The 16,486-nt window shown below is 53.6% G+C and overlaps 3 protein-coding genes and 1 pseudogene across 7 annotated transcripts in view; 2 read left to right on the top strand and 2 right to left on the bottom strand.

Annotated features, from left to right (window-relative positions):
* The first annotated feature begins 4,888 nt into the window (after window positions 1–4,888).
* CUNH19orf33 (chromosome unknown C19orf33 homolog) lies at window positions 4,889–8,297 on the top strand. Its single transcript, XM_039855226.1, has 5 exons — window positions 4,889–4,893; window positions 5,123–5,346; window positions 7,715–7,755; window positions 7,962–8,054; window positions 8,170–8,297. The coding sequence occupies exons 1-5, from the start codon at window positions 4,889–4,891 to the stop codon at window positions 8,254–8,256; spliced, it is 450 nt and encodes a 149-aa protein (XP_039711160.1). The 3' UTR covers window positions 8,257–8,297.
* On the bottom strand, window positions 6,867–6,985 carry LOC120596815 (uncharacterized; annotated as a pseudogene).
* A 96-nt stretch (window positions 8,298–8,393) lies between the features above and the next one.
* On the bottom strand, window positions 8,394–15,897 carry YIF1B (Yip1 interacting factor homolog B, membrane trafficking protein). 5 transcript variants are annotated; one of them, XM_039854997.1, is made up of 8 exons: window positions 15,743–15,897; window positions 11,719–11,957; window positions 11,535–11,639; window positions 11,270–11,348; window positions 11,084–11,141; window positions 9,882–10,037; window positions 9,711–9,804; window positions 8,394–8,790 (listed from the first exon to the last, which is right to left on the bottom strand). In XM_039854997.1, the coding sequence occupies exons 1-8, from the start codon at window positions 15,783–15,785 to the stop codon at window positions 8,635–8,637; spliced, it is 930 nt and encodes a 309-aa protein (XP_039710931.1). In that variant the 5' UTR covers window positions 15,786–15,897; the 3' UTR covers window positions 8,394–8,634. The 5 variants fall into 5 exon arrangements, with proteins under 5 accessions (XP_039710931.1, XP_039710930.1, XP_039710932.1 ...); XM_039854996.1 differs by having other exon boundaries at window positions 15,734–15,886; XM_039854998.1 differs by lacking the exon at window positions 15,743–15,897 and adding an exon at window positions 15,603–15,729.
* Window positions 15,898–16,084: 187 nt separating this feature from the next.
* Window positions 16,085–16,486, top strand: part of KCNK6 (potassium two pore domain channel subfamily K member 6) — a 10,638-nt gene continuing 10,236 nt past the window's right edge. The window contains exon 1 of the mRNA XM_039855002.1: window positions 16,085–16,431. The gene's annotated coding sequence lies outside the window, so the exon portion shown is untranslated. The remainder of the gene's footprint in view (window positions 16,432–16,486) is intronic.

Below are 16,486 nucleotides of genomic sequence, written 5' to 3'. Positions count from 1 at the left end.
AGAAGTCCCTCAAGCCAAAAAGGTCGCATTCTGTACACTGGGGGCAAGACTTGTATCCTTTGGGCCTATAAACCTATACCAGAAGCGAGACGCCAAATACCACATCTGCTCCTTCCTGGCTTCTATTGCTCATGGCTTCTGGCACTTTCCCTGCCAAGCCTTCCAGTCACTGCAGTTGACTCAGAGTTAGTGAGCAGTATTCCAGACACATGGGGACTCCAGAGTGGGAGAGCCCGTGATCCAGGGAAAGAGCCAAGTCATCGAGAAGGGACACTGCCCACCACTCTCCAGGTGTGCAGCAGTGGGCAGGTCACTTAACTCCTTTGAACCTAGTTGCCTCCTATAAGACGGGTGGAGGTAAGGGTTCTGTGAGGTCACAGGTGTCAAGGTCACATATGGGACGTGCTCAGCAAGGGAGCCTCCTCCAGGGGGCTGGTTTCCACCTCTGCCCACGGACCTGCTTCCTTGTTTTCTTCCCAGTAGTTGGTGGCTCTCCCCTGTACCCACCCTGCCACCATGACCAGCTCTCAAGTCCACTCACATCTGCCTTTGTCAGGAATCTCAAACTCACCAATGCCTCTGGCCTCGCAGGAGGCCTTTCTCCACCTATTCCAAGAATTGTCTCCTTCACATCTTAGTCATGCGAAGGGAAAAAGTTGTCTGTTTGGGCTTTTAAAGAAACTTGGGAATCACTAATAATTCTGCTGCACTAGGAAGATCATCAGGTGATTTAACACCATCAAGGCCAATTAAGCTTTTGAAGGTTTTTCATACAATGTACCTTTATGCGTCTCCAATGCAGAAGTTCTCTGACTCCTGCCAAAACTCGTCCCGTCTCACAGGGAGGCTCCAGGGCTCTACTCACTCTCACAGATTGACTACGTCAGACCTATGGGCCTCTCTTATTCTGCCAGTGGTGTCACTATTGTGCTTTTTCAGGTTATGGTGCTGTCATTCCAGTCTGGTCAGCTGACTGCCATTGCCACTATGGCCCCTGAAACTCAACTGTGCCATGATTTCAACTTTCTGAGCTGTTTACAGGCTGACAATGGTACTCTGTGTTTTGCAAAGCCTGCCCAGCAATGGACCAATAGCCAAGGTGTATTCAGTGGACATCTCATGGCCTTCACCATCATTAAGAAGTGGAAATGGGTTTAAAAAAATAAAAATAAAAAACCATCTCTCACTTTCTAGTCCACACATTTTTTTTATATGATCTATTTTTTATTTTTATTTGTATTATGGTGACATTGGTTAACGAAATCCAGTAAGTTTCAGGTGTACAATCCAACAGTAAGACATACATATATACTGCATTGAGTGTTCACCGTAGTCCACACACTTTAAAAAGGCAGTTTGGTCACTGAATATGGCTGTCCCCAGAAAGGGTTTATCTCTAGGCCATCTGGGTAAAGACCAGGTCAGAGGGGTCAGTTTTGCACCCTCATTCTTGGGTGTGGTGCACCTTCTCAGCACCACGCCCCGGCCCACCTGACTGGTGCGCCCTCTGCGGGGCGAGCCAACCAGAAGGGGCCTCAGACTGAAGGTAATTCTGGTTCAGTCCCCTGGATTCTTTCTTGGACTGGTGCTCAGTCGTGAAGATAATGACCACTTGGCCATTGAGTGCCCCGCTTGCCAAGTCTCCCTACAGTGGCCCACGTGGTCCCTGTGAATTTATAAAAATGCTCGTTCCTCTCACGTCTGATCCAAACAAAAGGTCCGGGTGTGAGTAGGTGCTGATAGAAAAGCTGAAGCTTTACTTGCTGGAATGAGGTACACGCTGATTTTGTGTCCTCAGAGGCAGTAAACGACCGGGTACCAGGGGAGAGACCACCTTAAACCCAGGAGGTGGGAGTGCAGTCAGTGCTCTCTGCCCTCCAGAATCCAGTCCCCAACCTTTCTGGCACCAGGGACCGGTGTTTCTATGAGAATCCAATGCCTGATGATCCGAGATGGGGCTGAGGCGGTGGTGCTGGCGCTGGGGCGCGGCCGCAAATACAGATGAAGCTTCGCTCGCTTGCCCACTGCTCACTTCCTCCTGTGCGGCCCAGTTCCCCTGTTCTAAATCCAACACCACATCCTGACCTCTGACAGTCATCTGGTCCACCTGAACCTTACACGTCTGCAGCCGGCAATGTGGCCGGTAGATGTGGCCGTCCTGACCTGCCCTGATGTGCCTGACGCCTTTGGTAGCAGCTCTTGAATGTGAGCCCCACCCCTAGATGTTTGCGACACACCGACCTGCACAGCCTTGTCCCAGTCTGGCTGATAAAATCACACTGGGCCTCCCGAGCAGCCTTGGGTCATGCCATGTATGGCAGTGGAGGCTGAACGACTCAGTGGCACTGCCCATGTGGTTTAACCAAACCAGTGCAGTGACGTTCCAAGTCAAGTTTGACAACAAATCCTGAACCGCAGTGCCCTGTGCCCCAGCGGTCTGTGTTTTTGCTTGTGGGAAAGAATGAGTCATACTGTCCCGTCCTCCTCCTCGGAGCAGGAGGACTGCTTTCAGGTCTTGGGGGTATTGACAATGACACGAGGATCAGCAGGTCAGCCTTACCTCCCCGGGTGGGTCCTAATAGATGATAGATTAGCCTCAGACCTCACCCTGGCTGTCTGCAATAGGCCCTGTCCTGCCCGTTCATGGCTGGACAGGTCCAAGACTGGATGGCAGGCTGGCCTTGTAGCAACGCTGCTATTCGGAGTCCTGTTCATCGCAACCTAAATTAAATGCTGTAGGAGACAAACCGAACAAATATGGCCCCTGCCTCTGTTAGATTAACTAGTGGCCGACAGAATGGCTTACTAGTGTGAAAATTCGTCAGAAGCCAGGAGGGGTGGACTGTTGGCAGAGAGAGTACTCCACAGTGAGGTCTCACGGTGTCGCACGTCTTGCCGGCTGTGCCAGGAGTGCATGGCCCAGACAGCTGTTCACGGGCTACTTCCCAGGACTGCGTTTGCAGCAAGCACCTTGAGGGATGAGGAAATAGCTCCCTTTGGACAAAGAGCGTGCTTGCCTACTGCCTGCTATGAGGTGGCAGGTCCCCAAGCATAGTAGTGACCTACTCTTGTAATGCAACCCACTGCATGCATGCACAGGGCCCATTTGGACCTTTCGCTTTGCCCCCATGGGGCAAGGGAAACCAACACGGATGCTGATGCTTATGCTCCTTGCTGTGAGTAATAAAGCCTTTTGTCTCTAACTTGGGAGTCTCAAGGCTTCTGCCAGGTCTACGGCCATGCCACCCTGAATGTGTCTGATCTCGGAAGCTAAGCAGGGTCGGCCCTGGTTAGTACTTGGATGGGATTCCACCTAGGAATAACAGGTGCTGTAAGCGTTAAAGAAAAAAAAAAAAGGCTTTTGCTAGCTTTTTGGAAACAGTAACAGGCTAAATTATTAGCTGGTATGCAGTAAAATCAAACCCTAGACACTACAGTCAGCTGGGTAGAGGCCGAGCTTGGGTTCCCCTAGTCGGGCCGTTGGCCCCTTGGCACCTCCCAAAACACGGTCCTTCAAGACTTCCTGATTGTTCGTACTCCATCCAGAATGTCCGAGGCCAGCGCAGCTCTTTCGTCTGTGGGAAAGGAAACCGAGTCCCTGCGTACCACGTGCTCAAGGTCATCCACCTCCTGGGATGTGGTTAAGTTCAAAGGAAACAGTCTCTAACAGAGATTATGGTGTTTATGAGACCAGGGCACTTCGTTCATGTAAACTTTGGGAAAGAGGCTAAGCCAGACCTTGAAGCAGTTGCTTTTCCATGAGCTATGTCAGTCCTCAGATGGAGGAGTGCAGGGCCCTTGTGAAGGACTGTCTCTCCCTACACCATCTTGCCTTCCCTGGTCACTAAAACTGGCATCCAGAAACCTCTTCCTAAATTACAGTGATTAAGTAAAAACGTCAGGGTTGGAGCGACCCTCTGAAGAATGTGTGCTGATAAAAAGTTAGAGCAAGAGTAAGCTGGTCTAGTTGTGAATGACATCAGCATTGCAGGTCAGCTGGGAACACAGCTCCCTTCTTCCTACAAAGGAGAAGGCATTGCTTATATATACCCTTAGGACCAAGTCCTTTCGGGTAGAGATAATAGTCTGGCCTCCATTTGTAAACCTGGATTAGGCAGAGCAGGGCAGTGAGGGACACTCACTGCCACCAGTAGGGAGTAGTGAGAAGCAGGCTCCATTGTCCACTTCTCCCTTCTTCTTTTCAGTAATAGAAGTCCTCAGGTTTTTGCTGAGTGTGTGACTGCCCAGCCAGGAGCTATATTTCCCAGTCTCTCCTGCAGCTAAATGTGACCACGTATCTAAATCCTGGCCAAAGGGTGGGGTCCTTAAAAGGACGTGGTGTGCCCTTCCCTTCCCAAGGAACCAGTGGTGGGTTCCGTAGGACGACATGTCCAAGGACGACACCCTGGAACAACTACACGGAAGGAGCCCGGGTCTCACACCCACCCGTCTTCTTGGGACTCCCGCCAGCTCAAGTTTCCATGGGAGAGAAAAGTGAACCTATCTTATTCAACCTCTGTCTTTGGGGTCTCTGCAAAAGCTGCCACATCCTAACTATAATAGAGTGAATAGAGGGGAGTCTGGAGGACCAGGCCGCACTCTCCCCAGACCCATTCGCCCCGCCCACAATTTTAGCACAGTAGCAGAGAGCTACTTCGTCTTGGGTCTGGAAGGTCTCACACTGCTGCTCCACAACCTTCTGGCCCAGTGTCCTTGGGCATAAAATTGTACCTTTTGAAGCTCAACTGCCTCGTGTATAGCACAGGATCCTGTAGCAACCCCAATGAAGAATCATGAGATTGTATTTGTGGACATTAATAAAACCTGACATTCATTGAGCATCTATATAGCTTGTGCCAGGCAGGCTCTGTGCAAAACCACCTACCTTATGAGGTAAGTTTTCCACCTTTACAGAGGCCCAGAGTGTTGACTTATATCTGTTCACAGAGCAGGAAGGGGTAGAGCAAATACTCAGCCGTAAGCAGAGCGACCTCCGGGACCCAGACTCATAGCCACTATGCTTGTTCCAACCTGCCTCGCTCAGGGCCTGGCATTAGGAAACCACTGATGCATTAAACGATAGTGAGCACTAACTCTGAGTCACATTGTTCTGGGTGCTGAGCAAGGCGGGTGAGGTCCCCACAGTCGTGGAATTTGGGACCTGCCAGGAAAGAGTCACTTTCTCTCATGTCCTGCACCCGGTTGTGGGCAAAACCACAGTCATCATTTCACCTCTTCTCAAAGAACAAAGATCTTCGATTTACAAGACGCCCCTCCCATTCCTCTCCGTTTTCTTTCCCTCCGTTCTTGCTGCCACTCGGATCTTGTGGTTCGGCAGACACACAGGTACGAACCTGCCTCAGGGCTTTTGCGCTTGCTGTTCCCTCTGCTTAGAATGTTCTTCCTCCACATGCTTGCATGGCTTGCCTTCTTATTTTCAGAACTTTACCCCCGACCAAAAAGACTTCGATGAGGCTTTCCCTGATGACTACCTAAAATCCAAACCCTCCCAACATACCGGTTATTACCTAGTCCCCTTTCTTGCTGTATTTCTCTTCTTTGCTCCTATTACTTTTTTTAACGGCTTTTATTGAGGTATAAGTTACATGAAACACACTCCTTTCAAATTTACAATTCAGTGATCTTTAAGACTTAACCAAGTGGTGCAACTGTCTCCATAAATCAGTTTAGAATATTTTCTCCATCCCCCCAGGAAGATCTTTCCTGTCCGCTTACAGTTAATCCCGTTCCCACTCAGCTCCCAGCAACCACTCATTTACTTCCTAATTGCCTTCCCTGAACACTTCACATGAATGCTACCGTACGATAGGTAATCTCTTGTGCCTGGCTTCTTTCACCTAGGATGTTTTTGAGGTTCGCCCACGATGTACCATGTGTCCGTTCATTTTTTGGTTGTTGCTGAATAATATTCCATCGTATAGATATATCACAGTTTGCCTATATAGTCACTAACTAGTTTTCCATTTTTTTCTTTCCTAACATACTATACATTTTCCCTTGTTTCCCCCACTAGAATATCAATCCCATGAGGCTAGAATCTTGGCTGGAAATTTTGCTCAACCTCCGTGCGCCCAGCACTTGAACTATGCTGGGCATGTAGTAGGTTCTTAATAAAACACATGCCGCAGGAGTGAGTGAGAATAAAGATAACTTCAGGGTGCTAAACAGGGGCTGTGCTAGCCATCAACAGGGGAGAGGGGGTGGACTGACGGGGCTCTGTGGAGCCAGCAGTCAGGGCAGGCTCCTCCTCTATGGACTTTGGAGAAGACACCTGCAAGTTCAGTTATCCCCTGGCCCCACCCACCTGCTCCTGCCTAGATGCCAGCACTGCCTGCCCATGGCTATATGTACGGGCTGCCCAGCTGCTGGTGTCAGGGTGGAGGTAGGCTGGAGAACTCTCAAGGACACTTGGTCTGACAGCAATGGGAGCAGATGGCTCAGGGCCCCAGCTCCTCCTCCAGCCTGACCTGGGCCCAGCCCAGGGTGGGGAAGAAAGACTGGGCTGCCCCTTCTGCTGAGGCCCTCCAGGGAGAGATGGAAGGGCCAGGCACCGCCGGGGTGCGAGCCCCAGTTATAGTCTGTTCATTGCTGCATTTGCTTCATATCATTTTGTTTGGTCTGACAGTTTTCTCATCTGTAAAACAGGGATAGTAGTAACATCTGCTTTTTATTTTCAAAAATATTCAAAAAATATTATTTCCTAAGTACTTACTCTGTGCCAGGCACAGTTCTAGGAAACTAATCCATTTTATTTTTTAATTAATTATTTTTTTTTAGGCGAGGCAACCCTTGGTTGACCTCACAGATTGCAAGGACCTTGTCAGCTTATAATTCCTTATTTTTTATGCCTACGGCACCTGGTCTTCCTAGGTGGTCTCCCATTCAAGTACTAATCAGGCCTGACCCTGCTTAGCTTCCAAGATCAGATGGGATCGGGCATGCTTAGGGTGGCGTGGCCATAGACCTATTTGATTTTTACATCCACCTCATATGGTAGCTGTCATTTAAGATGAGAAAACTAAGGCATAGGGAGGCAAAGCGACTTTCCCCACAGCACCCTGCTACTAAGTGCTATGGAGTAGCTTCAGAATCAGCAAGCTCATGCCAAGTTCACGCTCTTCACCCCTTCAGACTGCTTCTTGTCAAGTCACAGAGGGGTTGTTAAAGTGAGTAAATGTGGAGCCCTTGGAACCACGCCTGGCATGCAATTAGTACACAGGGAGTGACAGTGTTCTCATGGCACACAGGTCACAGGCAGCTGCCTCCCTCTCATTTCTTCAAAAGCAGGCATCTGACTCTTTTTGGAGAAGCTGATGACAGCTCTGGTCCCCTCCCTAGAAATCTGCAGCTGCCCACCCCAAACCCCGACCCCATCCACACAGTCCCCGCTCACTTGCCAAGGCTGGGAGGGGAGTCTTTTTTTTTATGCTGCTAACTGTCCACCCTCCCCATACCCTAGAGAGGAAGTTGGGTGAAGCTGGGGAGGGGCTGTGAGTCAGGGCTAAGGACTCTGACCGAAGGTCAGGTGGGACTCCTCAGCGTTCCTTGGGCCAGGAGGTCCCGCCTCCTCCCTCAGCCCTCTGGACACACCTTCTCTGGCCACTATAAAGTTTGACCCCGGGGCAGGTGCAATCTTGCGTGTGGGGAACTTGAGGCGCATTTCCTGTACCAATCCACCCGACTTGCTCTGCAGCCATGGAGTCCACCTCCAAGAAGGCCAAGAAGACAGGCCAGGTGAGTGACCCCAAGCCCAGCCAGCCCTGCCCCCAAAGTTCAGGGTCCGTCAGAGGCAGGGGCAGCTAGCCTGGGGGTAAATCACCTCGAGATTAAGCACATCCCGAGGTGGGTGGAATGGGGGAGCCTTTAATCCTAGAGCCCTCTCAGGCCTCCAGCTTAGGCTTCCAACTTGGGGGCCCTCGACCTGTCATGCTTTCAATCAGCACGGCCACGGGCACGGGCACGGGCACGGCGGTTCTTCAGACTCTGACAGCAGCAGCAGCAGCAGCTCCAGCAGCTCGGACACGGAGGTGAAGGTAAGAGGCTTCCCCCTCCCAAGCAGGTGCCCAGCACCCCAGGCCAGGGCAGAGGCCCAGCCGGAACCTGGGCAACTGGTTCACCAAGGAACCTTCTCCTCTCCCATCCCGACAGCCTCATGCTTCAGGATCGGAGACCCACGGAAGCAAGGTCAAGAAGTCCAAGGTGAAAAAGGAGAAGAAGAAGAAGGCTTCCCACTGACAGGCCTGGGCCAGGCTCATTAAACCTTCTCTAGACCTTTGGGTCGCAGGCACTGTAAACCGTCCCGCCCACCGCCAGCTTCCGAGCTGGCCCGCCCCCTGCCGGGCAGCCTCATGCCACCAAGGAGAGGTCACCCACACTGGGCCCACCACGGTTTATTGTTTCCAGAAGAGGGGCCGCCTGCAGGGGTGGGGTGGCCTGTGCAGCTGGGGATCTCAGCACCTGGGGGGGTCAGGAGGGGGAGAGTCTCGGGCTGGGTGGACAGCGCCTGGAGGCCACGGCGGGTGGGCGGGAGGTCCTAGACCGGCAGGTGGCCGGGAGATGAGCAGCTTAGCGGTGGCAGCCAGGAACAGCAGCTGGAGGCGCGGCCCACTGCCCTCACCGCACCAGGTGGAAGGTGAGCCAGTACATGAGCAGAGGCTGCGCCGCCGCCACGGCCATCGTCAGGTACATGCGCAGCTGGTTCCGTGCCCCTCGCACTGGGACTCCCTCTGCCGCCGCCTCCGCCAGGATCTTTAGCCGCAGCGTCCGGATCTGGAGCGGGAAGGGTCACCCTTGAGCTCTCAGCCAGGCAGGCGCCTGGACACTCCCAGCTCCTGCCCCTCCACGGGAGCAGCTGGGCTCAAGTCTCTGCTCCTGGGGCGTCTTGGCTTCCCCTAAATCTAACAGATGGTGATGCTCTTCTCTAGGCCCTGAGAGAAAACGAGATGGTGCGAACCCAGGCCAACCCTCTGAGTGAGGGGGGGGAAATGCACTGTGACTACCATGCCTGAGGGGGCGGCCAGGCTCAGCCCTGGCTGCAGTCATCAGCTTATGTTGGCCAGAGGACAATTTTAAACACAAGCCAGATGCCTTTTTAAAAAACCTTGTAAATAATGACATCCAAGTCAAAGTTTATCTGAGAGTCAGCTGTGGCCCACCAACCACCAGCTTGTGCCCTCCGCTCCTCACGCATGCTCACATCTGGTCCACCCAGTTGCCTGAGGTGCCGTGGTCATCATCCCCATTTTACAAAAGGGGAAACTGAGGTTGAAAAAGAAGTGATCTGCTCAGGATCCAGCACAGCTTGCGGTCAAACCCTGGCCTGGTGGACCCCGGTGCTCATAACCAGCACCTCCACACCAGCTGGAAGGGCCCTCAAACAAGCTACTTCAGGGGTGCTGAACCTTTTCTTCATCCTAACGGCAATTCTGGGAGGAAAGCCCACCATGTTAAGGAGATGGGGTGAGGATGTGTGCCTACCCTAGCGGTCTGGCTGGCTCCGCTCTTCCCTTCCTTCAGGCCCTAGACTGGATACCCCCTCCTCCAGGAAGCCCTCCTGACTCCCAGGCTCCTCAGTTCAGCAATGTGACTCTGATCTAAACTTCCCACCTGACATCTTCTGCTTGGATGCCTCCAGGGGACCCCAACTATGCCCAGGAGGCCTGCTCATGCTCCCCTGAGCCCCAGCTCACCATGAACACAAAGATGGACACGCAGCACCAGCCCAACACCAGGTAGTAGCCAGTCTTCCCAAAGAGCAGGCCCATGAGGACCCCGCCAATCATCCTGGGGGGAGAGGGGAAGGCTGGTCTGAGGAAGCGCCCAGGGCTGGGACTGGTAGGGGGGAAGGTAGAGGTACTCACCCGACATACTTGTAGCCCAAGAAGGCCACCAGGTCGATAGTGGTGAGGTCGGTGTTGACAGTGACCAGGTAGAGGCTGAGCAGGATGGCTAGTACCTCCAGTGTCAGCCAGGCCAATGCCGAGCTGGCCTGTAACCCTAGGAGGTCTGGGGAGAACCTGCCGGCACCCAAGCTCTGTCACTCGGTTGGCCGGCTCAGACCCTCCCTGAGTTTCCACCTGAGGACAGCCTGTGTCGGGTGGGGCTGGAGACCCGGCAGTAACCAAGACAGACCTGGGCCCTGTCCTCGTGGGAGTCCCATTCCAGGAAAGGCAGACCTGTCCTCAGTGACAGCCTAGAGAGGTCAAGGCTGGCATGGGGGAAGTGCAGGGCAGGGGAGGTGCCTGACCCAGCCAGGAAGGGATGTCAGATAGGGCTTCCCAGAGGAGGGGACACCTGCACTGAGGCCTGAAGGAGTAAGGAGTTGGCTGGGAATGAAGGACCTTGGTCTCTGCCATATGTCCAGTGCCTCAACAGTTAATTTATTCAAACGACAACTGTTTTCAGTGCCGCGAAGGAAATGAACAGGGGCTTATGAGTAAGAGGTGGGGGCTTGACCCAGCTTGCGGGGTGGGAAGGCTTCCCCAAGGAAGTGACATCCGAGTAGATATCTTGGGTGAGCAGCTGCTCGGCAGGTAACAATGTAAGGGAGGAACAGACTCCTGAGCAAGGAGAACTGGATACGCGAAGGCCCTGGGGTGGCAGCGCCTGGCCCTCTGGAGGATGGAAAGAGAACCGGGCTGAGGAGCTGGGCTTGGTCTGGGAACAGGGGAGCTACAGACAGCTTCTGAGCAGCGTGAGACATAGTCCTTCCTGGCTACTGCCTCTCAGACAAGACCTTCCTGGCTACTGCTGGAGCTGGGGTGCAGGAGGCGTGTGGGCAGCTGGTTAGGACAGGGCGAGGATGAGGCTGGACCTGGTGGTGGAGGCCAAGGGGAAAGGTGGATTTAGAAAGGAACCCAGCATGGGGTGTGGCGATGGGTCGAATGTGGGTAGGAAAGAGGGAAGAGGCTAGGGTGAGCGTGACACTGAGGGCTCTGTCTTGGGCCACATGGGAGCATGGTGGAGCTTTGAAGAGAGAGTGGGGACAAGAGAGTCTCCTGCCTGCCCCTCAACCCCCCAAGCCCCACAGCTCACGCCACTCTGCCCGCTCCACGCCTCTTACCTATCCTGGGTCCCCAGCGCCAGGCCAGCCACCAAGACGTAGGTGATAAAAGCCATAGCTGTGGGAGGCAGACACACCGACACTGGTCAGAGGGGAGACCACTCTCGCCTCCGAGACCTAAACCTCTGCCGTAGGCATGCCCACCCCGAGGGAGGAGGGTGCAGGTGGAGGCAGGTGGGGTTAAACCTGGAATGTAGAGGTCAGGAGCGTTGACGTCAAAGCGGGGGGCCACTGGCGTGTCCTGCTGGTACTGCACCTCCCAGTCCTGTGGGGATAGTGGGGGGAGCAGGCAGGACCCCCAGAGCTGAAATCTTCCCACCCTAGAGACCCTCGCTTGGGGTGAGTCAGCCCCCCTGCCCCTCAAGCCTGCCCCAGCCTGACTCACCCCCCACCGTGCCCGGAGGCTGTCTCCCGCCTCAGACCACAGTCACCCCAGCGGGGCGGTGCTGACCTGGTGCAGGTAGGGGAAGAAGAGCAGGCCCAGCTTTTTGCCCACGTACAGGGTGTCCACGGCAAAGTAATACTTGAGCTTGGTGATGGGGATGAAGCGGTCGATCTGGGAGGCAGAGCTCTACCTGAAGCCCTGGCCCGATGGCCCTGGCCTCCCCGCACGCCCACCAGCCCAGCCCACTCACGTTCTTATCCACCAGCTCCTTGCCCTGCGCGGCCAGGCTGCTCCCGTAGGCCATGGCCATGTTGGACACAGGATCATCCAGGAAGGCTGCCTGGGACGAGGTGGAGGGTGCAGGATAGCCAAGGCTGCTGGGTCCTCGCTGGGCCCCATAGCCCCGGCTCTGGGCCGAACTCGTGTCATCAAAAAGTTGGTGAGGGTCAGCCATGCCTGGCTGGGACACAGGGATCCTCCGCTTCGAGGCTGCAGGGAGAGAGGGGTGGGCGCCTCACTCATTCTGCATGTGCGTTCCCTCCGGCTCTGCCACAGTGGGGCACTGGTTTTGATGTCAGATGGGCTGACCAGTCAAGTGTAGTCAGGCTCTGCCTGTCATCCATCCATCCAAATAACGATGATGATGATGTGGATAGCTGCTATGTACTGGGGCCCACTGTGCACAGAATCCTGTACTAAGCCTTTTACAAACAAGGTCTTTGTCCGTATCCCCTCTCATGCACCCCCTCACTCATTCGGCTCCAGCCACGGGGGCCTCAACACCCACTGAACATACCAGGCACGTTCCCAGCTCATGGCAGCTGCACTGGTTTTTCCTCTACCCCAATGCTCCTCCCCCAGATGTCCTCACGTCTCCCTGCCTTCCTTGGAGTCAGCTCAGCGGGCCTTCCCCCATCATCCTGTCTCCAACTGCGCCTCCCTTGGTGGCACTCGCCATCCCCCTTCCCTACTTCATTTATAGCCACAGAACTCAGCACCAGCTGAGATACTAGCTGTTTTCTTTCTTTTGTTTACTGTCTGTTTACCCAGACAGTAACAAAAATGTCAGCCCCCCAAGGTGGAGATCTTTGTCTTATCCCGTAAGTAGCACTTGACAGAAACCTGATGAACGAATCAATGGCCATCTCTATTTAAGGAGGTGGAAACCGAGGCCCGGACTTGGGCCTAAATGACTTGGGCAAAGGGCCAAACTGAGTGAGCAAAGAGCAGGAACCCAGCCCAGATCCCCCGATAAATATTACAATAATCCAACCCCAGCTGGGTACTAACCACCAGACCATGTTCTAAACACTACAGATTAACTCGATCTTCACAAAAACCCATTTGTGTCGATGCTATTAGCATCCTCGTTTTACAGATGGGGAAAGCAAACCCCAAAGAGGTTCAGGTCCTTGCCCAAAGTCATACAGATAGTATGAGGCAGAGCCAGGGTTCAAGTTTTTAAAGGTCCCTCTAGCTTCATGTGGGGAACAGCCTGGGGAGTGGGGATGGAGAGAGGAGAGACGGGAAGAAGCTGCTGGTGATCCAGGTAGGAGACCAGGATGGAGGGGGCGGGTGGTGGGGATGGGATGCTCCCGGATAGATTTTGGAGGCAGGAGGGCCAGGACAACCGGAGGTGTGCTTAGTTGGGGTGGGGTCAGGAAGAGGGAGGAGATGGGGATATGAGAGACCTGAACTCAGCAGTCAGGCTCCAGCTCCTCACCAATAAGTGATGCCACTGCAGCCAATGCCTACTGAGCCCCTCCTATGTGTCAGGCGCCATTGTGGGCACAGGGAACAGGGCGGTAGGATTACACTGGGATGGAACCGTCTGTGTCGTGACTTTCTCTATGCCTCAGTTCTCTCCTCTGGAGAATGGGATTAACAGTCCAAGACAAAGTGACGCTCATAAACTGCTCAGCCCCTTGCCTGGCACATAAAAAGCAGTCAATCCCTGGCACCCATTATCAATTACTAGCCCCTCCGCTTTTCTTTTCAATTATTGGTAGCCTGAAAGCTGACTCGTGTGTCCTCAAGTAGGCAGCACTGGCCCAGGCCCACTTGTCCCCAAGCCCCACTTCTCTTTTCCCTCTCCCACCTGTGGCCTGAAAGGCTGCTTACTGAAAGCTTTGGTGCAAGCCCTTCCTCCCTCGCTGTCACCCTCTCAGCCCTCGGCATTTGGTGGTCTGGCCCATGGGCTTCCTAAAGGATCTCCGCACTACTAGGCTGAGGCCATTATTTCACTGTCATCCGACTCAAGTCCTTGCAGCACTGGATGTAGTACCCAAATGCCAACCTCCAACTCTTGGCTTCTGAGACACTGTACTTGCCTCTTTCTCCTTCCTGTCTGAGCCCCACAAACACTTAGGCTCTGCTGTAGGCCTGGTGGATACAACAATGATCAAAAAGACAAAACTCCCGCCTTCACGGAGCTAGTTTCCTGACTGGTCTCTTTCAATCGGTGACTTATTTCCAGCTCCCTGAAATATGTGACCCAGTTTTCCACCTTGTCCTGTCTTCTGCTTCTCACCCACACCGACGGCTTTCCCAGCCACCGTGTGTCTTGGGCTCTGGGCTCTGTCTCTAGCTACCACTTCTCTCTGGCTCCAGACCCAGGTTGACCACTTCCTGGCAATGCCCTCCAGCCGTGCCTGCGCCCTTACTTACCTCTGTCTCCGAACCCCTCACTGCCCTGCTGTCTGGCATCCAGCCAACCAATCGCTCCTTCTCTCCCACTGTCTCAGTGTTATCCTCCCCTCTCACCTGACTCAAAAGACCTCCTCCTCGGTCCCCCTTTTCATCCTTAGCTGCATCAACCTTCTCTCCATTGAGCAGCCGGAATGATCTTTTTAAATGCCAAAGACAACATCTCCTGTCATCTGCTTAAAATCAGGGCCATTGTACTGAGAATAAAATCCAAATGCCCACAAGGCCCTGCAGGACCCAGCCCTGCCAACCACCCTCATTTGCTACCTCTCCTGGGGCTCGCTGCACCCCGGCACAGTGGTTTCTTCTTAGGCCTTGACCCTGCCAAGCTTCTAGCCCCAATAGGCTTTGAATGACTAGGCCATCACCTTGGAACTCCTTCCCACGGTTAACACCTGCCGATGTAGCACTCAGGCCTTCGCTCACGTGTTTTCTTCTCAGAGAGACCTTCCTCACTCCTCAATATAAAGCACTAGCCCCACCTTATTCTTTCTCATTATGTACAGTGGTTCTTTTTTCCCTCTGAGTACTTATCACAATTGCTAGATATATATTCATTTGTCTACTTGTTTACTTGGCACAGGCCTCCAGTGCTTTTCCCTCTCACCACAAATCCCTTCTCTGGGTTAACTCCTCTTCCCAGAAGCTTCACTGACACGCTGAGGCTGGGTCACGTGCCTAATGTGGGCTACCACAACACCTCCATCCCAGCTATAACCATTCTGTGCTTTTCTCATCATAGCTCCATCACTCTAGCCTGTCGCTGTATTCTGCTCTGTACTGGTAGCTCCATGAGGGCAGGAACCAGGGCTGTCTAGGCACTGCTGTATCCCCGGCATCGGCCACCTCCCCCCTCAACAGAGAGGCCTCCGCAACCCCTAGTCACATCCTGGATAATTCTCTTTACAGCTCTAATCACTCCCAAATTTTCTTGTTGACTTGTTTGCTTCTGAGTCTAGAGTCTGTCTTCCCACTAAACTCTGAGCTGTAAATTAACAATGGCTAGATTATGCTGGTTACCACCAGGTACCCACATTCCAGCATAGGGCTAAAAACAAGGGAGCTGAGGCAAGATATGTTGAATGAACAAATGAGATGCATGCACACTCACTAGGATGAAGAGGGATTCAACAATACGAATTCACAAAGAGAAGAAAAAGAGGTTAACAGTACAATAAATAGAAGTTCAAATTTTAAATGAGGGTAACCACGGCCCTCTGAGCTCACGAAGGGCTACGAACACTGTCCTAAGGAACGTGGGCGACAGCCCAAGACCACGGAAGAGTAGGGGCAGGCTGATCGCTAACTGCAAATGAATGAAAGTCGCGCTTTTCTGCCCATTATACAATATCCTGCTCGAAGTTGTTTACTTCCAAAATAATTTCCTCAAGATAAGAAGAATCGACCCCAACGCGCCCCTACCCGGACCTGGCATCTCTGCGCGTTGCACACTTCGAAGCTCCAGATCCCTGACTTCGTGACCTCCGACCTGCAGTGACCTCTCCAACCGCCACGGTGGCCGCCCCCCGCCCGCCCTATCTCCTTGGCAGGCCACGTACGCCACTTACGCTGCCGGGCCGTCCCCGCCGCCGCCAGGCTTGCTGGGTGCATCCTCGGCCACCGCCGCTGCCACCGCCCCGGGCACGGTTCGAAATGTGCCCGCCCGGCTCCCGTAGCCACGCCCTACCGGCGACGCGACAGCCAATGGGCGTTACGATCACTCGGAGGCCACGCCCTCTCGCGAGGCTTCCGGTAGATTGGCGGAGGGTGAGAGGCGGGGACTGGAGGTCCGTGACGTAAGGCGAGAGTCAAGGCTGGAGGCGGAGCCGGGGACAATCCTAGTAGGCGGAGTTGTGCACGTTGGGAAATGTAGTTTTCTATGGACAGGTGTCAAGCGAAGAGGCCGATGGGAAATGGAGTTTTCTATGGACAGACGCTCAGTTTGGGTCACGGAGAGCACGCGACAGCTCGGGAAGGGTGTGGAGCGGGAGAGGAGCGATCCAATTGTGTTCCTTAGGGGCTAAACAGACTCTAGACCCTATAGAGTTTTGGAAGACTTTAGGTAGTAAACATTTAGAGTGAGAAAAGGATACCCAGCAAGTTAGGTGGTAAGAACCAAGGTGTCTTTCCTCGAAGTTTTCTTTAGAAATTTTCCCAGAAATTCATAAAAATGCTTTGCGTTGTGACCTGGCTTCCTCGGTCAGCCAAAAACTCTCGGCAACCCCCAGCAACTCAGCACACACAGGCACAACTGCAGGTGAGGAGCCCTGAGAATTAAGCTCCCTTAGTCTCTCCTTTCTTTGTCCCCCAGG

Source organism: Pteropus medius, unplaced genomic scaffold (assembly GCF_902729225.1).
Source record: "Pteropus medius unplaced genomic scaffold, Ma_sr-lr_union100, whole genome shotgun sequence".
NCBI classification, from domain to species: Eukaryota; Metazoa; Chordata; class Mammalia; order Chiroptera; family Pteropodidae; genus Pteropus; species Pteropus medius.
The sequence above is the reverse complement of the archived record's forward strand: the minus strand, read 5'-3'. Positions and strand labels throughout refer to the sequence as shown.